Source organism: Arachis ipaensis, chromosome B04 (genome assembly GCF_000816755.2).
Source record: "Arachis ipaensis cultivar K30076 chromosome B04, Araip1.1, whole genome shotgun sequence".
Lineage (NCBI taxonomy): Eukaryota > Viridiplantae > Streptophyta > Magnoliopsida > Fabales > Fabaceae > Arachis > Arachis ipaensis.
In genome coordinates, this window is record NC_029788.2 from 82,333,664 (window position 1) to 82,356,573 (window position 22,910).

The following is a 22,910-nucleotide window of genomic DNA, read 5'->3' on the forward strand; positions in this document are numbered from 1 at the left end:
ACTTTATATATTTTATTTTATTCTTGATTTATTCATCCTTATTACTTATTTTTTATCTTTTGTTCTATTATATGTACCTATGTTGCATATAAAATTTTAAAATGAATTGATTAATTTACTAATTTATAATATTTTTTTATTTTTAAAAATAATGATAAAAAATATTTTATCTAATTTAAATATTTTTTTATTTTCTTACTCAAATTTAAATTTAGAATTGAATAACAACTCATCCTTTTTTAATTTCAATAAAAAAATAAATTGGTTAGATGTAAAATATTCAGCATTTAATAATTCCAATCATTTAAATTTTAATTACCAAAAATTGGGTTAAAAATTAATTATAAACTCAATAATCGATAATATATATTATATTAGTACGTAAATAATAATATCTAATGTATTGATTATTTTTTTTGATAAAATTAATGTATAATCTATTGAGAATTGATTTATTATTCAAAATTTTTTTCATAAACTTTGTAATATGTGATAATAGTGATCTTATTTTTTATTATTATTTAAGAAATTTTTCATAATTTTTTAATTATGTAATTAACTTAATTAATAACCTTTATTATTGTTTTTATACAAAAAAAATATCAATTTATACTATTTACATATTTTTTTACTACTAATAAATAAATAAGTATTTGCACTATTATATTTATTGTCTTAGATAATGACTTAAGTTACTTATTTTGTATGTTAAATTTATTAAATATTAAGATGAAAAAAATAAATTATACAAATAGCTAAAGTGAGGGCCCCGGAGATAGGATTTTTCAACTGTCGATCGACGCGACAATCATGCCTGCTTGACAAAGCCTTTTTTAGTCTCCCAATAAACGAAAAAGGATTGCTGGTGACTCTAACGCTATCTTACTATCATAAAAGTTATTTCATTCCAGAGTCTCTGGCTGAGGGATATCTAGTTTAAGTGCCAGTTGCCATTGAGAAAAAAAGGCATTTCGATTGAAAATAGATACAAAACATATTATTTTATCGCGGTTATCCCGGACTGCGTTCCGAAAAAGTGGCCTACTAGAAATGAAAGAAAGGGCGAGCACTCGTGTGTTTCAACCCCACTATCACTATACTATTCATAGTTGTGGGGCACGGAGATTGCTCGTCCTGCTTGAGTCGAGCAATCTCTAGTTTCCTTCCCTGCAGAATAGTGTTCAAAAAACTAAAAAAAGAGATAATTAATTTTTTAATTTGAATTAAAAAAATGTCTTGTAAATATATCAAACTTTTATATATATTAAGTGTTATAATATTAAATAGTATAGTATTTGTTATAACAATGACTCAAAATATTAATCCAAGATATATTTGGACCTAGTAAGACCTCAATGCAAGCAAGATCAACTAAAATCCATTATTAGGGTCCAAAATCTGACTTAAGTTCATTACCTTAAAGGCCCAATGCAGATGAAGTCCACGTGTCCCCTTTTAAATTGGCTCAGATTGGATCTCCATTTCTAGTTAGATATGGTAATGAGTACTCAGAGGAGCGTGAGAAGCCCCCTTTCCATCCCTCACTTCTATTTTAAAAAAAATGTTCCCGTTCCTTCTCCGTCATTGCAAGTTCCTGTTTAATTATCCCTTAGGAAACGCAGATCTTCTCGGTTATCTACGAATATTCTTTGAAATTTTTTAAAAAAATTAACACAGAAAAATATAATATAATAATCATAAATAATCAATTCAATATAATTCAATATAATTTATAACATATTCGTTATGAAAAATAACATTTCAAAAGGAGAAAACATGAAAACATATTCCAACATAATAACATAACATAATTTTTTGAAACGATATTGAGCAACGTAGTGACGAATTTGAGAGACAGAGAAAGTAAGTTAGAGAGAGAGAGGATCGAGGCTGAGAATGAGTCCGGAAGAAGAAGGAAAATTTCGAATTGGGGACAGAAAGTAGGGTTACTAAATTCAAGGAATGGATTTATGTATATATAAATTAGGATAAATTAATAATTTTATATTCGCGTATATTTAATAGGTTCCATGGGCGGGTACTTATGTCCGTGTCCTCATTAGGGGTGGCAAACGAAAAAGCCCGCCCTATCTCACCAAAAGTCTGGCATCTGGTGGGCTGGCCCTCCCCGCCCCGCCTAATAAGGCGGTCGGTTTTGGATATGTATGTATATATATGTGTAAATATTCTCCGGCCAGTCTTGACTTCGCAGGCTGAGTTAGAAGCTTGATATTTTGTATCTTTGGCACTCTATTCCCACTTCTGTTAGCTTATGTTTGATAGTTATGGTTTTCTTAGCACGTAAGTTAACTCGTTCCTTGAGCGTTGCGCCCTTATTGTGCGATTTTTATTTCCCCCTTTTCTTCAAGGCTCCTAGCATATTATAACTCTTCTGCTATTATATGTACTTATTTTATTTTAGAGGTCGTAATACCACATCACCTCTGTTTTACGACTTAAGCGTAAAGCTTTGTGTGGTAGGGTGTTACATTTGCTTTGCAATCACACTCCTACCTTTGCACCCTTATGCATATGACAATCAAAGTATTTGAAAATCGTATATATGATTATATTTTGAGATATTTTTGCTTCTTCCTTAAATGTGTTCAAGGGTGAACAGTTATGGGATTTCTTTCATTTTGTATCAATTTTCGAGGGCGAAAATTTTTATAAGGTGGGTAGAATGTAAGACCCAGAACTTTGAAAAGTCTTATTATGATCAAGTCTCAAATCATATAGTTATTTATAGCCTTAATTTCAGAGATTGTTTTATTAAGGATAATTAAGGCAAGTTTTGATTTATTAAACTTGAGACAAGTTATGATTTATTATCCAATTTGATAATTATTGGATTATTTTCTATAATTATATTATAAAGTTGGTAGTTGTGAAATAATAAGGATTTTTATATTATTCGGATTAAATAATTAATATTTTAAATATTAATACTGTTACTATAGAATGAAAAGTAAGAAGAGAAAAAATTATAATAGAGTAAAATTATATTAATATTTTTATATATTATATATAAATTATAATTCAAATGGTAACTCTATATTTTTACCCATATTTGTACTTCTGCATCAATTTTTTTTTTTTTTGTAATTTTGAAGAGAAAACATTTACATGAGCTCCACATACACTTTTATATTTTTCATTCAATTTTTTTGTTGATCCAAACAATAAAAATTTGATTTTTTTATCCATTTTTTTCTCCAACATTTTATTTTTCTACAAATTCTTCTAACCCAAACAATACATAAATAAGTAACATTTTCATATATATAACAATAACTAATATCACATAGTAGGTTAATTTACGTTGATAAACCAAAGCCACCCCAAAATTACCTGAATCACCCAAATCCAAAAACGTTACCTAGTTGTCTCCATTTACATTTCTATATAAATTAAATTTAATGAATTCGAATTAGGGTAATATGTAGTAAATCGAATCTATAGGATTCAAATTACTTGCCATTATGATTCGAAAGTAAATTGAATTCAAAGAATTCGAATTATGTCATCCCCTACTAAATTGAATCTATAAATTTTGATTTATATGGTCCATGCTAAATCGAAGCAATAAGGTTCGATTTATACTCACTTAGTAGCAATCCAACTCATTGTAAATCGAATCTCCTTCATTCGATTTAGTAGCATAGATAGCATCTAAGTAATTTGAATCTTATAGATTTGATTTTGTAAGACCCAGAACTTTGAAAAGTCTTATTATGATCAAGTCTCAAATCATATAGTTATTTATAGCCTTAATTTCAGAGATTATTTTATTAAGGATAATTAAGGCAAGTTTTGATTTATTGAACTTGAGACAAGTTATGATTTATTATCCAATTTGATAATTATTGGATTATTTTCTATAATTATATTATAAAGTTGGTAGTTGTGAAATAATAAGGATTTTTATATGATTCGGATTAAATAATTAATATTTTAAATATTAATACTGTTACTTTGGAAAATAAAGGGTTTAATTATATTATTTCTAATTATTTTGATTTGGGCATTTTATGAAAAATAATTTATAAAATTGATGAGCAAATAGTATTTTTATACACTAATTTTGTTGGGTTAAAATTTGTTCCTAATTACTATATTACCCCTACTTTTATTTGAAATTACAAAAGTAACCCTAACCCTAAGTTTCAAAAATGAAACCCTAATCCTATACCCAGCAGCCGCCACCTTTCTTCTTCCCCTCAGCAGCTGCAACCTCTCTTTCCCAAGCAGACACACACACGCACAGCTTCCCCCACAACCCAGCAGCTGCGCAGCCCTATCCTAGCCACAACACAGTTTTCTATCTCTCTTTCCATGAATGGAAAACAATAGAAGCAGAAAGGGAGAGATGGAGCAGAGTTGCGATCCGGGGAGGGGATGAGCCGCGCGGTCGTCGGTCATCTCGGCGCCGTGCTTAGATCGCGTCCAGCCCTCGTCGCCGCCGACCCGTGACGCTGCCTCCAGAATCGCGCGAAGGACAGAGGGAGGAGAGAGAGAGATCGAGGCGAGCCTTGAGGAAGTGAGCTGCGCGAAAATGGAGAAGGAGAACGGCACCGTCCCTTGCCGTGATCGAAGCTTGCTGCCGCCGCGTTGCTCGGGACTGTCGCACCGCCACTGTCGCTGGGAAGACCGCCGCCGCTGTCCGAGAGGCCACCTCTGCTGCGAATCAGGACTAAGGTGAGAAAGAGAGGACTGCGAAGGTGGGAAGTCGCTCTGCCCAATCTCCGCCTGTGCTGCCAGACCCGCCGCGGTCAGCTGTCACAGGGTCGCCGTCAAGCCGTGTCGGAGGAGGAGCGCCGCCGCCGTGCCTCCATCGTCACTGAGGACGCCGGTTGTCGCTGTCGCCATCAGAAAAGGGCTCAGGTCGCCGCCGGTGTCGCTGCCGGATAAGGGAGCTGCATCTCTGTGATTCTGACTGCTGAGGATGGTCCTGTGACTTCCGGGATCTCCGCCGGAGCTCCGGGCTGAGCCTCTGCCGCTTGAGACCCTGCTGCTGTCGCCGGAAAAGGTTGTCGGTAAGGGTTTTAATTGTGGTTTCTGTCCTTTTTAAATTCCGGGAATACTATAGTCGCTACGTGTTGGTTTCAGATGTCGTGATCAGAATTTGTCGCCGCTGCCGCTTGAGGTGGCTGCCGGGCTGTTGCCGAGCCGGCCCAGGGAACGTCGCTGTTTCGGTTCAGCCGTCCTTTCTTAGTTTCGGTAAGTATTTATGTTTCGGAAAGCCACGCGTTAGTATTCTGTGGTGTTCGGTTAAAGAATATGAGTTTTGACAACGTGGGGTTGAGTCCTGATTATTATATGTTGCGAATAGTGTTGCGATGGTTATTGCGAAAGTGGCTGGGAGCTGAGGTTTTGGTTGCCGTCAGTTCGGGTTGAGGCGGAAATGGACTTGATGAGGCGTTTGGATTATGGAATTGCGTTTTGAGGTAGGGGCGCTTTCCAAAAACTATGCTTTATGTGTTGGAATTATTACATATGGATACTGCTATGAGAAAATGTGTATTTGGTGATTGTATCGGCCTTATGTATAATTTGATTGTATCGAATGATTATGAATGTTTGTTTGGCTGAATTGTTGTGCGGCTTTGTGAAATGTAATCTTTGGAAGTTGATTCTTTAAAGATTTGAAATGAGTTTAATCCGTTGAGGATTGGTTTGAATTGAGTCAATTATTTAGATGATGTGAAAGATAGAACACTTTTGAATTCAGCCTGGTTTACTTTAATTGACTTGGTTTCGGACAAATGATTTATTACTGAATCGATTCTTTAAAGCTTTGGAAATGAGTTAAATCGATTGATATTGAGTTGATTTTGAAATAGTATCCTTGAGATACGCCACTGAGGCGATTGTTGGATTTAGCTTGATTTGAATTGATTTCTAATTTCGTGTTGTTGAAAAGGAATGAGGAACGGTTTAGTTGGGACCCGAACCGGGTGGCAAAAGTCCAAGTTTTAGGGGAGGTGCTGCCGAAATTTTTATAAAATCTTAGTTTTGTTTGAAAGGTTATTTAAAAGGTTTGGATTTGAGAAATTGTATTATTTGATTTATTAAGAGGATATTTATGCTTTCCAACTTAATTTATTTGATGAACCTTATACGTTGAGTTCGGCGTATTTAGAACTGGATGCTCTGTATTGTTTTAGTTATGGTTTATTGTACCCTCGCCTTTATCTTGATATAATCTGTAAGAGGGATAGGAATTGTATTGGATTATGTTTGTAATATTATTTATATATATATTTATATACATATGGATGTACTCTTTATGAGTTTTGTAAGTTGTATGGTATCTATGGATGTACGTTATCGGATGGAAGTATTTTTGGGAGCGGTATTGCGATTTAAAGTTTTAAACAGGCTCATATTTTAGTATTAAATAATATAAAAGTCGTCGTAATATCCAAACTATCAGAGTCGCGCAGCCGGAAGCGTGAGCTTTGGTAGTTAGGGTGTTACATTATGGTATCAGAGCAGTCCTTCCTGTAGAGCCTGAGGAATAGACCGACTATGCTTCAATTGCATACTCTGAGTGTTTGTCATGGAATAGGTGTTGTCGAATGACAAGAATTAGAGCTTTTTGCACATGACGATCTATTGATTAACGCCGTTAGTCTTGCATTGCATAATTCTAGGGATTAAGTTTGGCCGGCTTAATACTATTGAATTATGTATATGAAAGCACTGATGGGTTATCATAGATGACGTACTAGTTTTGAGTAAAGCGAATCGTGGGTTTTGGGGAACGTTGGAAACTATTTCTCGAGGCTATTCAGTTGTGTGTTTTGGATTTTGTTCGAGTCGACCTATTCTTTCATGTCCTAACTTGAAGTTCTTGTTTGCTAATCCTTGAAAAATAGTTTGACTTTTCAACTCTATTCCTCTATTCATATGCATTCTTGTTTGATCTTAAGTGCATATGCTTAGTTGAACTCCTTGTTGTATCTATCTTTCTCTGTTTGAGTTCTTCTTGATTCATGTATCCTTTGACATGACTTTGAACTTGTCCTACTGCACTGTGCATTTTTACTCCGGATTCTGAGTCCATTATTAGAGAAATTGTTGATTCAGTTTTCTCTTATTTGACAGTGATTACAGCCAATTTTGAGATTTTTATAAAAAATTGCTGTTGATTATATATACACTTATATATATGTGGAACTTTGAAAATTCCTTATACAGTTTAATAACTATTTAATTCTAAGGCCCCGTTCGTATTTTTACTGGTTTATGGAACTGCATTTACTTTAAATTACAATTGACTTCCTAGTGATTTTACTATAGTCCAATGCACATCTTCATTTGATTATGTATTTGGATATTTTTTTCAAAATTTTGAAAAGAAAGAATTTTTGACTTTTATTCCGGTTGGGTTTCGTTTGATAAGCGTTACTTAACTTATTTTGAATTGAGTTTGATTTAGCATGCTATATGGTTTATGCCATTGCTGTTCTTTTGAAAATGTTGGACTCATAGCTTTCTCCTTATGAACGGACTAAAGTTTCTCTTAAGCCTTCCATCTCCATAGGTGTCGTGCTTGGCTTTGTTTTCAACTAATCTTTTACATCTTGTGAACATTACCATTGACCTTGGTTTTTCTTCTCTGGTGAACCTCATTCTTATATGAGTCAGTTTGATTTGTTTCAAAACAGTGCATCGTTTAATCTCTCATTATCTTTACAAGAGTTTTTAGTCAAAGATTTATCCTTGGGAAATTACTAATGATTGGGTTGTATTTTCCTATGACTTTCGTATTCTTTTGAATCAATTGAAAGCTTGTTTGATGCTTCATGCCTAGTGGATCTTGTTTGAACTACTTTGATTTAAGATTCTTTCTTGTATGGCTTGACTCCTTTTCAAGTATATCCTAATATCCTTGAATATCCTTTTGAAATGGTGATTTCAAGTATACTTTTGGAGTCTTGTTTTGAATTTTTAAAGAAGTTTTGAATTCTCTTGTAAGAAGTTTTAAACGGAATTTATTTTCTGTTACTTGATTTAGATTGAAACCATGGTTCAATTTTGACGAAGTTAATTTAAAGTTGGGATGCACTATTTTAAATGAAGTTTTGGAAAGTTTCCTTGTTTAGTGGAAACCGGTTCGTTTGTAACGCACCACTTATTTCCTTTACCAAATTGTAAGCAAATTTCTACCTCAGAATTTTTTTTCTAAAGAGAGTTTAACTCCCTCTTTCACTCTTGCTATGAATGTTATACACGCTTGTTTGAATATGAACCTTGGAAATTTTTGAACAAGCATTTGATCACTTCCAAGTTTTTATGAACTGCTTTTGGTTACGTTGTGCACCTAATTATCTTTCTAAAATATTTGAGGAAATATTTTAACTTTTAGCCAAACTTGTGTGCACCTTGTTTTTAAAATTCTACATGATCTGTTTCAACATGAAGTTGTATTATAGCAAAGTCACGTTTATGCTTTTGTCACTCTCTTGAAGAATGTTTATTACTTGACTTTCTTTCAGACTGCGAAATGATTTTTCCGCAAGTTTTCGATTCTTTTATGAACAAAGCATTCAGAAGTATTTTAATCGTGCTCTTGAGTTCTGTGAGCTTTGCCTTGGGTTTGAAATATTCGCTTCTGTAAACCTCATACTTCATCGACTCAGTTTGAGTTTGTTTCAAGCTAATGCGCTGGTTTTCTTCTTGTTGATCCTATTGAACTTCTTTGATCCAAGGGTTATCTTTGAAGTTGTCAATTGATTTATTTCTAGCAAACTTCATTGCTTGAGCATCGTTGTTCATCTGGAATTGGATATATTCCTTCAAATCTGAGTATTGTCCTTGGCATTTGTCTCTTTTTTTAAGACCTCGTATTCTTCTGAGTAGACTCGAGAATTGTTTTGATATCACGTGCGACTTGTAGACGTAGTACGCGATACGTTAGTTCTTTAAGAGGTGATATGTATACGGAAGTTGAAGCGGTAGGTGTACAATGTTATGAGTTGTGGGTGTTTTGTCCCTTGCGAACGGGTTGCGGTTGTTAGGCCTATGATTGGCTATGAGGTTGTAAAATGATTGGTGGAGTTGGGAAATTGAAGTTTTGAAGTGGGGACGAGGATTGTCAGCGAACGTTATGCCGCTGTTTAAATACCAACATGCCTTGCAGCCTTTTACCACACTAATTACCACTTTGCTTTGTGAACGCCTATCTTGATTTGCACCCTATTTTGGCACCTCAAGTTTTGTAAAGCTTTAAGATCATATGACCTTGTGCATTGAGCCTATCTTATAACGTTTGCTGTAAACCCCGGTTAAATTAGTAGATAATTAGTTAATAAATTATTTTTTAATAAGAAGGATTAGAAATGCGAATATTATATCAAAATAGGGTAGAGCTCATCGAAACGAGAATTTTGACACTAATTTCGAAGAAATCGGTCCAAAAATTAGACCAAACAGACCGAACCGGTTGAACCGGATCCAAACCGGACCGTCGGTCCAACCGGACCAACTCATTAAAATGAAGCTGAACCCCTTTCTCTCCCTCATTTGGATGCAGCAGCGTGAAACACTTCCAGGGAGGGGAGAAAGATTTAAAAAGATTTAGATTTAAAGGTTATATGGTTTGATTTTGAGTTATTAAGAAAATGAGCATGTTTTAAGTTTAGTTCATTTGGAAAAGAATGAATTATGTTTTAAATTGGAACTATTGATGGACGGAATGAGAGGTGTGATAATGAAGGATAATGATTGAATATGATTGACATATAATGATGAATGAGATGTGATTGAGAATGATGTGGATGTTGATGAATTTAAATTGGTTGGGGTGTGTTCTGATGCAGCACCAGAATGTTGTAGCATACGCCTCACGGCAATTAAGGCCGCATGAAATGAACTATCCGACACATGATTTGGAGCTTGCTGCTGTTGTGTTTGCTTTAAAGATTTGGAGGCACTATCTCTATGGTGTTAAGTTTCAAGTTTTCTCAGACCATAAGAGTTTGAAGTATCTTTTTGAGCAGAAAGAATTAAATATGCGTCAGAGGAGATGGATGGAGCTTCTAAAAGACTATGATTTAATAAGGAGGATTAGAAATGCGAATATTATATCAAAATAGGGTAGAGCTCATCGAAATGAGAATTTTGACACTAATTTCGAAGAAATTGGTCCAAAAATTAGACCAAACGGACCGAACCGATTGAACCGGATCCAAACCGGGCCGTCGGTCCAACCGGACCAACTCATTAAAATGAAGCTGAACCCCTTTCTCTCCCTCATTTGGATGCAGCAGCGTGAAACACTTCCAGGGAGGGGAGAAAGCTTCCGTAACTTTACGGTAAATTTTAGAGAGAGAGATCGAGGCGAGCCTTGAGGAAGGGAGCTGCGCGAAAATGGAGAAGGAGAATGGCGTTGTCCCTTGCCGTGATCGAAGCTTGTTGCCGCCGCGTTGCTCGGGACTGTCGCGCCGCCACTGTCGCTGGGAAGACCGCCGCCGCTGTCCGAGAGGCCACCTCTGCTGCGAATCAGGACTAAGGTGAGAAAGAGAGGACTGCGAAGGTGGGAAGTCGCTCTGCCCAATCTCCGCTTGTGCTGCCAGACCCGCCGCGGTCAGCTGTCACAGGGTCGCCGTCAAGCCGTGTCGGAGGAGGAGCGCCGCCGCCGTGCCTCCATCGTCACTGAGGACGCCGGTTGTCGCTGTCGCCATCAGAAAAGGGCTCAGGTCGCCGCCAGTGTCGCTGCCGGATAAGGGAGCTGCATCTCTGTGATTCTGACTGCTGGGGATGGTCCTGTGACTTTCGGGATCTCCGTCGGAGCTCCGGGCTGAGCCTCTGCCGCTTGAGACCCTGCTGCTGTCGCCGGAAATGGTTGTCGGTAAGGGTTTTAATTGTGGTTTCTGTCCTTTTTGAATTCCGGGAATACTATAGTTGCTACGTGTTGGTTTCAGATGTCGTGATCAGAATTTGTCGCCGCTGCCGCTTGAGGTGGCTGCCGGGCTGTTGCCGAGCCGGCCCAGGGAACGCCGCTGTTTCGTTTCAGCCGTCCTTTCTTAGTTTCGGTAAGTATTTATGTTTCGGAAAGCCACGCGTTAGTATTCTGTGTCAAAGCCGCTCCAAAAAATACTTTTGTTCGATAACGTACATCATAGATACCATACAACTTACAAAGACTCACAAAGAATACATCCATATATATATACATATATATATATAACATTACAAGCATTAACCAATACAATTCATATCCCTCTTACAGAATATATCAAGATAAAGGCGAGGTACAACAAGTAATAATCTAAAGCAAGACAGAGCATTTCAACAACTAAATAAACTTTTCGTGGCTTCTGCGCCCATATCCTGAAAGGGGAAAAATGTAGGGGGTGAGAACATCATCCTCGAAAGGGTTCTCAGTAGAGGGTTTTTGGAAATTACTGTAATAGGATACGTGAAGATAAACCGTACCAGTGATTAATAACTGTCTTATGCCCCTTTTCAAAAATAAAGGTTTACAACAAAAGAAAAATCTGAAATCCTTTTCTGAAAGAGAAAATTGTTCATTTAAAACAATATTCAAAAGCATTTCAAAAGGTTTATCTATGCTGAACCAAATTAGCCTTTCACACATTTCCAAACCATAACCACAAAATCGAAACCAACCATCGGTCCATCTCAATTCAACCACGGTCCTAGGCCCAAACAATCCAACCAACAACCAATCACCACGATCCAAAGAGTCCCAATTGCAAACACAGATAGGAAGTTCAAGCGCAAACAAACAGTTACAGCAAATAGAACAAGTAGCAATTAATCTCAAGTAATCACATGGGCAAACCAAGTACAATATGCACACCAAAATAATGTCACATAAATGCATATGATGCATGTCTGTTCCTAGTGGCTGATGATATCATCTGTCGGTTATAGAGCCAACCCGACAAGTCCTGGTAGCTAACCATTGGACTGTCCCTCTGTCGTGTCTCCCCAACTCGAGTTATACTCAATATAAACTTGATCATAATCATGATCCATATCCATCACCCTCACTGGTGAATATTTATGGGGGTGAGCTCATCCGGGGCTTTCACAGTGCCCAGCCACCCTGACGACATAGGGTCAAAAGAGCTTCGAGTCTCAACCTGGAGCACGTGATGGCTAGCCACTGCTTTCTCCCAGGGAAACTCTTATCTCTGATAGTGGAAGTGCAACATTCACATTTATCAATGATTCAGCATATACATGCATTCAATCTCATCCATGGCATTCAATCTCATCCATGGATCAACATCCATCTCAGCCATCCGGCTCACGGTTCAGTCCAGAACCAGCCAATATTCATATCATACACAGCCATTCCGGCTCACGGTTCAATCCAGAACCAACCAATATTTATAATCATACACAACCATTCCGGCTCACAACAAAATAGCACTTCCACATTCAACATCATCAATTCATAAAATCAGCATTTAAGCCATAAATCACTTTTTCCCAAATCATTTCACTCTGAAATCGAGTTCCAACTCTTTTCAGCCTTGGCTTTAAAGATCTCATTTCTCAAATCATCTCAGGCTCATAAGCTACTTTTACTCAAGGTAAATTCTCCTTTTAAAATCATGCCACTCTCGGCATCCTCTTTTCAAAACTTCCATAACCATGGAAAGTTAAAGATTCATTTTGAAACATTCAAAAATCATCCATCCAAAAATGGAATTTTATAACAAAGTTTCTCGGCAAGGTCCCAAGTCCTTAGGGGAGAATAGCATAACTCATTTCGCCAAATTCATTTAAAATCATTAAAACCTTGGCTTTCTGATTTGAGTAATAAAATAGGATCTAAGCCAAACCGAGTCACGTAATCATTTCAAGCCGTTTCCTTTACTTAGGCAAAACCAACTTCAACCCCCATGATAAATTCTAGAACGTTTCAACTGTTCAAAATTGTTTTAGTCTTGCAAGAATTCAGAGTTCAAAGAGTACTTAAAACCCTTCTCAAAACATTTCAAAATGAAACTTGTCAATAGACATTTAGGTTCTTTCAACATTATTGAAACTCCTCTAATTGAAACCCTCAAGTCAAATTCAAAGGCATTGCCCTTGTCACATTTAAAACAACTTTAAAACATAAGTTTCATCTAAATAACTTTCTCTTGAAAAAGATACAATGCCTTTCTTAAGAAGCAAGACTAAATCACAATTCCTTCTTTAATAATTCATTTCAAAAGCATGAATCATCCTTTTCTTGATATTTCAACTAAAATAGTAGAAGCCTTCAGCTCATCATTTTTCCTAGACAACATTTCAATAAAGACTCGGATTTTATAGAAATTTCGGCAGCATCTCCCCTAAAACTTGGACTTTGCCACCGGTCCGGGTCCCAACAAAACCATTCCACAATCTTTTTCCAACAGCCCAAAATCCAAAATCAATTCAAAGGCAAGCCAAAATCCAACAGTTAATCTCAATACCATATTTCAAGAAAACCGTTTCAAAAATCAAATCATTATTATCAGCCGAATAAACTCATTTCTAAAGTTTCAAAGAAACGGTTCAATAACAATCATTCATCAAAAACCAGATCATTTAAAGCAAGCCAGGCTGAATTCAAGAGTGGATTCTATTTTTCACATTCTCAATAAAATTAACTCAATTCAATTCTCAACGGATTAAACTCGATCTCAAAGCTTTAAAAGAATCAACTTGAAAAGCATTTCGTTTCACAAAACCACACAACAATCCAATCAAACAAACACCCATAATCATAAAAAACAACCAAACAATACATAGGACTGATACAATCACCAAATACACATTCTCACATCAGTACCCATATGTAATAATTCCAATAATAAACTATAGTTTTCGGAAAGTGCCCCTACCTCAAAACGCAAATCCATAACCCAAACGCCTCATCAAGTCCTTTCCGCCTCAACCCGAATTGACGGCAACCAAAACCTCAGCTCCCAGCCACTTTCGCAATAACCATATCAACACTATTCGTAACATATAATAATCAGGACTCGACCCCACGTTACCAAAACTCATATTCATTAACCAAACACAACGAAATACTAACGCGAGGCTTTCCGAAACATACTTACCAAAGAAGGAACGGCTGAACCGAACAGCGGCGGTCTCTTGAACCGGTTCGGCGGCAGCCCGTCAGCCACCTCAAGTGACAGCGGCGACCGGACTCCGGCGTTGGTAACTGAAACCCACATACAGAGGCAATAAAACTTCCGGAATCTTAAACGAATGAAAACCAAATTCAAAGCCCTTACCGGTAGAGTTTTCCAGTGACGGCAGAAGTAGCCAGAGGCTCCGGCGGTGGTCCCGGAAGTCACAGAACCACTCCCGGCGGTCAGTATCACAGAGACGCAGCTCCCTTTCCCGGCAGCGGCACCTGTGGCGGCCTGAACACTCTTCTGGCTGCAGTTTAGCTTGCCATCACCCACAGCGGCGAGCTCAAATGGTGGCGGACACAACCCTCCTCCTCCTTACTCGTTCCGATCTCCCTCTCTCCAGCGGTGACGCAGGTGGATTCCTTTCCCGTCACAGCACCCTTCGTGCGCCGTTTCCCCCGGTTCCCTTTCCCAGACGTGTTCTCTTCCCCGACAGCGGCGAAACTACACCTCCTCCCAGCCTCAGACGCGAGTTCTCCCTCTCCTTCACTCATCATGCTCGACGGCGACTACAGCCCCTTTCAGAACAGCGACGGCGGCGAGGCGTGAAGCAGCGCCCTCTCCTCCTCTTCGTGGCGGCTTTATCGGCGACAACAGTAGCGCCGTTGGAGGACATGGAAGCAGTGGTGACCGAACAAGAACACGATGAGGCTGAGGACAAATGGCGACGACGAACCGAGGTGGTGGCTCCCTGGACGACAGTGGCGCGGTAACGACTCGTAGGTCTGACGACGGCGACGCGACGGCGGTGGTGAAGCCCGACGCGCCGGCGACGCTCCTCCCTCCTCTCTTCCTTCCTTCCTTCTCCGTTTGTCCCTCACCTCACTTCCCTTTCTGTTTCGTTCTTTCCCTCTTCTGGTGGCTGGGTGTGTGTGTGTTTAGAGTAGAGAGGGTAGCAGTTGCGGCTGTTTGGGTTTGGGGGGCTAGGGCTTCATTTTTTAAACTTAGGGTTAGGGGTACTTTTGTAATTTCAAATAAAAGTAGGGGTAACATAGTAATTTGGAATAAATTTTAATCCAACAAAATTAATGTATAGAAATACTATTTGCTCATCAATTTTACAAATGATTTTCAATAAAATGTCCCAACCAAATAATTAGAAATAATATACTTAATTTCTTCATTTTCCAAAATAGCAGTATTAATATTTAAAATATTAATTACTTAGTTCAAATCATGTAAAACCCCTCTTATTTCATAACTGCCAAATTCATAATCTATATATATAGATTGAAGATAAGAAAAATATAACTAAATAATATAGATTTGAATCTTTATTGCTTGTTCGTTTCTAATTTTTTTGTAATTACTTAATAATTTTCGCCTATAAAACTATCAACTACCAAATATTATGATTTAATTAATAAGAATGATGACATTAATATTTTTTCATAAATCTTGTTATTATTTATAATTAGAAAATAGTCATAAATAAATTTATTTCCTTAATGAATATTAATTTTGTTGTTAAATTCTATATTGCCTTTAAAATTTTAGCGTAATTGATCCTAATTTTTATATTTTGAAATGAATTTACTCGAAAAAATTAACATGTAAATCACAATATTATTACAAAATTACTTTTTTAACATAATTAGTAGTGCTTATTTGAACCATTAAATTTAGCTTCTAATGATATTAAAGTCAACCTATTTTATTATCTTGTGTCTTCAAAGAATTTACATGACTGACATAAAAATATAACAATTGAAAAAAAATTCATTAGAATGGGTATATTCATTTTAACAAATATTCTTCTATCTAATACTATAAAAAATACATCGGCTACTTTGAAAAATTGAGATATATTCACCAAACAAACAATCAATAAAACACTCATCCGTACTTTCTCATTTTGGGTACATTTATACATAAAAAAAATTATACATAAAGAAAAAAAAAAGAAGAAAAGAAGAGTTGAAATAGAAAGAGCGATAAAAATCACGATTCTTATAATTTTGTGTGGCCATCTATATATAGTAGTCCAGACAACTATGATTATCTAACAAACTTAATTTGTATTTATTGCACTCAACTTGAATAAGTAAGAAATTATCTTATTTTAATTTAGTCTTTAATTCATATGATTTGAATTTAGTTAAATATATATAATTTGATTTGATTTGATTATTAGTTAAAAATATCTCAGTTTCCTATTTTATTCATTGATTTATTATTTTAATGACTAATAAATTAATCAAATTAATTAATTAGTACACACAATAAATTTGGTTTAATAAATTAAAAAATAAATTAATAAATACTAACAGAATATTAAAATAAATAAATTAGGAAATACTACCAAATCAAATTGATATAAATATAATAAATTATATGATATTTAAATATCTAATCAAATCAATTAGTTGATATAGGTAGTTTATCGTAATAACTTGTATTTAATGAGTTAAAAGAAATAAATTAGGAAACACTCTCAGAAGCATGCCATGTCAGCTCCATCATTAAATGCAGAAATCTGATTTTTATATAATAGAATAGATAGAATAGACTAGTATATGTTCCCGTGTCCTACACGGGATAATAAATAAAATTATATAAATTTTTTTTATTAAAATTTAAATAAAAAATATCTATTGTAATTATTATTATAAATATTTTATAACTTAAAAATATTAAAAATAATTAATATTTATTTTAATCAATTTGGATTGGTTGAATGGTCATCTCATTTGCCGTTTAAGCAAGTATTTGGAGTTCGAATCTCGTCTTGTGTGTATAACAATCCATTAGTTAGAGACAGACCCTTAATAAATAAACCATCAATATGTAGTGGATTAGTTCTCGACTTGCCGAGTTAGAAAATTCGTAGAAAAAATTGTATTTGTCTTTAAAATAAAATCATTTTTCATTAATAGCAATACTTATGGACTTTTGTCTTTGTTGAAATTTACTTGGGACAATTTTATTTGTTGGTATCATATTCATTCTTAAAGTCAAAACAATATGACCAACATTGTTACTCATATCTAATGTATTGATTATTTTTTTTGATAAAATTAATGTATAATCTATTGAGAATTGATTTATTATTCAAAATTTTTTTCATAAACTTTGTAATATGTGATAATAGTGATCTTATTTTTTATTATTATTTAAGAAATTTTTCATAATTTTTTAATTAAGTAATTAACTTAATTAATAACCTTTATTATTATTTTATACTAAAAAATATCAATTTATACTATTTATATATTTTTTTACTACTAATAAATAAATAAGTATTTACACTATTATATTTATTGTCTTAGATAATGACTTAAGTTACTTATTTTGTATGTTAAATTTATTAAATATTAAAATAAAAAAAATAAATTATACAAATAGCTAAAGTGAGGGCCCCGGAGATAGGATTTCTCAACTGTCGATCGACGCGACAATCATGCCTGCTTGACAAAGCCTTTTTCAGTCTCCCAATAAACGAAAAAGGATTGCTGGTGACTCTAACGCCATCTTACTATCATAAAAGTTATTTCATTCCAGAGTCTCTGGCTGAGGGATATCTAGTTTAAGTGCCAGTTGCCATTGAGAAAAAAAGGCATTTCGATTAAAATAGATAGAAAACATATTATTTTGTCGCGGTTATCCCGGACTGCGTTCCGGAAAAAGTGGCCTACTAGAAATGAAAGAAAGGGCGAGCACTCTTGTGTTTCAACCCCACTATCACTATACTATTCATAGTTATGGGGCACGGAAATTGCTCGTCCTGCTCGAGTCGAGCAGTCTCTAGTTTCCTTTCCTACAGAATAGTGTTCGGTTCCATTCAGTGATTTTAGGCCAACTGGAAGGGTCAATCCAGCAGATAGAGAATTAATGGAGTCACTAATAGCTATTGAGTATTCAGTTTCTTTGGATCAATCGGAAAAAAAAAATTATATAACATTGAGTAATTATTGTTATTTTCACTTTTTTGTTACATTAGAAAATAATATTTAAAACTAAAAAAAGAGATAATTAATTTTTTAATTTGAATTAAAAAAATGTCTTGTAAATATATCAAACTTTTATATATATTAAGTGTTATAATATTAAATAGTATAGTAATTGCTATAACAATGACTCAAAATATTAATCCAAGATATATTTGGACTTAGTAAGACCTCAATGCAAGCAAGATCAACTAAAATTCATTGTTAGGGTCCAAAATCCGACTTAGGTTCATTACCTTAAAGGCCCAATGCAGATGAAGTCCACGTGTCCCCTCTTAAATTGGCTCAGATTGGATCTCCATTGCTAGTTAGATATGGTAATGAGTACTCAGGGGAGCGTGAGAAGTCCCCTTTCCATCCCTCACTCCTATTTAAAAAAAAATGCTCCTGTTCCTTCTTCGTCATTGCAAGTTCCTGTTTAATTATCCCTTAGGAAACGCAGATCTTCTCGGATATCTACGAATATTCTTTGAAAATTTTTTAAAAAGATTAACACAGAAAAATATAATATAATAATCATAAAATAATCAATTCAATATAATTCAACATAATTTATAACATATTCGTTATGAAAAATAACATTTCAAAAGGAGAAAACATGAAAATATATTCCAACATAATAACATAACATAATTTTTTGAAACGATATTGAGCAACGTAGTGACGAATTTGAGAGACAGAGAAAGTAAGTTAGAGAGAGAGGATCGAGACTGAGAATGAGTCTGGAAGAAAAAGGAAAATTTTGAATTAAAGACAGAAAGTAGGGTTACTAAATTCAAGAAATGGATTTATGTATATATAAATTAGGATAAATTAATAATTTTATATTCGCGTATATTTAATAGGTTCCATGGGGCGGGTACTTATGTCCGTGTCCTCATTAGGGGTGGCAAACGGAAAAGCCCGCCCTATCTCGCCAAAAGTCTGGCATCTGGTGGGCTGGCCCGTCCCGCCCCGCCTAATAAGGCGGTCCTGAATTTCTCCCCTGCTCCGCCTAATGGTAGGCTGGCGGGATCTCCTCTTTTTTTATAAACCATTAAATATTAAACAATATATATGATTTTACAATAATTTTAATAAATTTATAATTTCTAAAAATATAAAAAAATTATAATTTTTAAATTCACACACATTAAAATCTTTATAATTATAAATATGTAATAAACATAATTATAAACCAAATTTTTTAAAACAAAATAATAAAATCAACATTGTCTAAAGTAAAACAAATATTATCAAAAATATATAATTAAACATCTTCAAGTTTATAATCAATCAAATATAAAACATAATCCAAAATATAACTTAGAACATCTTCAATGATCATCTTCATCCTCTTGTAGATCAATTACATCATAGAAATTTGTAAAAAAATAGCTCTGACAAAATAAAAGTTTGGCCCAGCAAAAAAGTTTGTCCCGCCCCGCCAAAGCTCATGGATTAAGCGGTACGGGAGTAGGCGGGCTTTTTAAGTTTGGCGGTCTTAAATTTCCAACCCAACCCACTTTTTTTGGCGGGTTATGCGGGTTAGCCCGACGGGTTTCAACCCGTTTGCCACCCCTAGTCCCCATCCATTTTTGTATGGCAGGTCGTGAGGATTTCACGAGTCCCCATCTAACCCAAAACGCGAGTAATCCCTGTAAATACCCGCTTTGGTTGTTTTTGTGATCATCCTTATTGTTAGCATTCATTGGTTCGTGACGTGGAGCTATTCTAGCCACTCAATAAATTCTCAGATAATCAAAGTTTAGGTTATATCATTTTTATAAAGTCACATGTATCCTTATTATAACAATATTAATAAAAGATAAATGGATAAACACTAAACTATTGTTTGGATATAAGATGGAAAATAAGAAGAAAGAAAATGGAAAGAAAGAAAATAAGAGGAAAGAAAATGAAAAGAAAATTATATTTTTTTGTGTGTTGTTTAGATGAAGAAAAAATGAATGAAAAGAAAATAGAAAAAAAATTCTTTTTCTTGGATGGAAGGAAAAGTAAGAAGAGAAAAAATTATAATAGAGTAAAATTATATTAATGTTTTTATATATTATATATAAATTATAATTCAAATGGTAACTCTATATTTTTACTCATATTTGTACTTCTGCATCAATTTTTTTTCCAATTTTGAAGAGAAAACATTTACATGAGCTCCACATACACTTTTATGTTTTTCATTCAATTTTTTGTTGATCCAAACAATAAAAACTTGATTTTTTCATCCATTTTATTCTCCAGCATTTTATTTTTCTACAAATTCTTCTAATCCAAACAATACATAAATAAGTCACATTTTCATATATATAACAATAACTAATATCACATAGTAGGTTAATTTACGTTGATAAACCAAAGCCACCCCAAAATTACCTGAATCACCCAAATCCAAAAACGTTACCTAGTTGTCTCCATTTACATTTCTATATAAATCGAATTTAATGAATTCGAATTAGGGTAATATGTAGTAAATCGAATCTATAGGATTCGAATTACTTGCCATTATGATTCGAAAGTAAATTGAATTTAAAGAATTCGAATTATGTCATCCCCTACTAAATCGAATATATAAATTTTGATTTATATGGTTCATGCTAAATCGAAGCAATAAGGTTCGATTTATACTCACTTAGTAGCAATCCAACTCATTGTAAATCGAATCTCCTTCATTCGATTTAGTAGCATAGATAGCATCCAAGTAATTTGAATCTTATAGATTTGATTTACTACAAAACACATAATTCGAACTTCATAAATTTGATTTATATAAATATGTAAATTGAGACATGTACGTGGCCTTTTTTATTTTGGAGGATATAAGTAAAATTAGTTTGCAAATGGCTTATAACGGTGATTTATCCCACATATTATAACTTGTGAAATCATAATATTTTGAGAAGTAATGTATAGACAAATTAAAAGTTGAGAAGTCTGAAAAATTTTAGAAAAAAAATAAAAATATAAAAAAATTACATGTTGATCCATAAGATTTTTTTTAAAATAATTTGTCCATAGTCTATGATTAATAACTTTAAAATTATATATGTTATTTATTTTATAAATATTTTTTATTTTATAAAGATTTATAATTTTGTTATCGGTGATGTTAGTGGTTATAGAGAGATTTTTATCTTTAAATAAATTATAAAGAAATTAAAAATAAAATTGGTTGCTATTTTTTGGAAAATTCATTTAGTTTTTAGTTTAAATTAAAATTAAATTATATATTCAATTTATATTTATTTGTTTATCCTAATGATTGTATATAATAGATAATATATATGAGCATGTTTTGAAAGAAACTATTGAATTTTATATAATTGAAAGTTAATTATGAAATTAAGATTAAGATGAAGTGAAATACAATAAAAATATGAGGAGTGAAAGTAAAATAAAGAATTAAAGATAAGGTAATAAAATAATTAAAAAAAAGTAAAAAAGAGAGAAAAATAATGTATGTAGTTGATAAAAATACACTGTAAAAAAAATTAGTATAATCAATGAATATAACAGATAAAAGACAAAAATTAAGATATATTTTTGTTAAAAATTTAAGAAAAACATTGTGAAAAAGAACTTATTATTCAAGTTTTATGAAACTATTATAAAAAATTTAAAATATTAGTAAATAAAATAGTAACTTCTTTAAGAACTATTAACAAAATACATAAAAGCATATTCTGACGCCTAGATCAGGGGCGGAGCTTAGTTAAGACAAGGGGGCCATGGCCCCCAAACTTTTGGTAAAAAAATTAGTAATACTTCTTCAAAAAATAAAAAATTAGTTCAATTGGCTCAAATACTTTACTATGACTTAAAATACCAAAGTTTAATCTTCATCTTTTATTTTTATTGCACAATAATTTTTAGTATATATATAGATTGAAGATAAGAAAAATATAACTAAATAATATAGATTTGAATCTTTATTGCTTGTTCGTTTCTAATTTTTTCGTAATTACTTAATAATTTCCGCCTATAAAACTATCAACTACCTAATATTATGATTTAATTAATAAGAATGATGACATTAATATTTTTCATAAATCTTGTTATTATTTATAATTAGAAAATAGTCATAAATAAATTTATTTCCTTAATGAATGTTAATTTTGTTGTTAAATTCTATATTGCCTTTAAAATTTTAGCGTAATTGATCCTAATTTTTATATTTTGAAATGAATTTACTCGAAAAAATTAACATGTAAATCACATTATTATTACAAAATTACTTTTTTAACATAATTAGTAGTGTTTATTTGAACCATTAAATTTAGCTTCTAATGATATTAAAGTCAACCTATTTTATTATCTTGTGTCTTTAAAGAATTTACATGACTGACATAAAAATATAACAATTGAAAAAAAATTCATTAGAATGAGTATATTCATTTTAACAAATATTCTTCTATCTAATACTATAAAAAATACATCGGCTACTTTGAAAAATTGAGATATATTCACCAAACAAACAATCAATAAAACACTCATCCGTACTTTCTCATTTTGGGTACATTTATACATAAAAGAAATTATACATAAAGAAAAAAAAAAAGAAGAAAAGAAGAGTTGAAATAGAAAGAGCGATAAAAATCACGATTCTTATAATTTTGTGTGGCCATCTATATATAGTAGACCAGACGACTATGATTATCTAACAAAATTAATTTGTATCTATTATATTCAATTTTAATAAGTAAGAAATCATCTTATTTTAATTTAGTTCTTAATTCACATTATTTGAATTTGGCTCAATATATATGATTTTATTTGATTTGATTTAATTATTAGTTAAAAATAT

At 33.4% G+C, this 22,910-nt stretch overlaps 1 protein-coding gene and 1 long non-coding RNA gene across 2 annotated transcripts; both read right to left on the bottom strand.

Moving 5' to 3' along the window:
- LOC110270685 lies at positions 11,209-13,907 on the bottom strand. The gene is made up of 2 exons (XR_002360328.1): positions 13,860-13,907; positions 11,209-11,340 (listed from the first exon to the last, which is right to left on the bottom strand). It is a non-coding gene; the product is annotated as an uncharacterized LOC110270685 (long non-coding RNA).
- On the bottom strand, positions 13,923-14,659 carry LOC110271520. The gene is made up of 4 exons (XM_021122476.1): positions 14,462-14,659; positions 14,262-14,420; positions 14,082-14,188; positions 13,923-13,973 (listed from the first exon to the last, which is right to left on the bottom strand). The coding sequence occupies exons 1-4, from the start codon at positions 14,657-14,659 to the stop codon at positions 13,937-13,939; spliced, it is 501 nt and encodes a 166-aa protein (XP_020978135.1). The 3' UTR covers positions 13,923-13,936.

Bases quoted from the DNA above. Each gene is read 5' to 3' on its own strand.
- LOC110271520 (XM_021122476.1), bottom strand. From the start codon at position 14,659: ATGATGAGTGAAGGAGAGGGAGAACTCGCGTCTGAGGCTGGGAGGAGG. The intron at 14,421-14,461 runs GTCCGCCACCAT...GGTGATGGCAAG, and splicing joins GTAAGGAGGAGGAGGGTTGT to CTAAACTGCAGCCAGAAGAG. The intron at 13,974-14,081 runs GTAAGTATGTTT...TGTTACGAATAG, and splicing joins GTTCAGCCGTTCCTTCTTTG to TGTTGATATGGTTATTGCGA.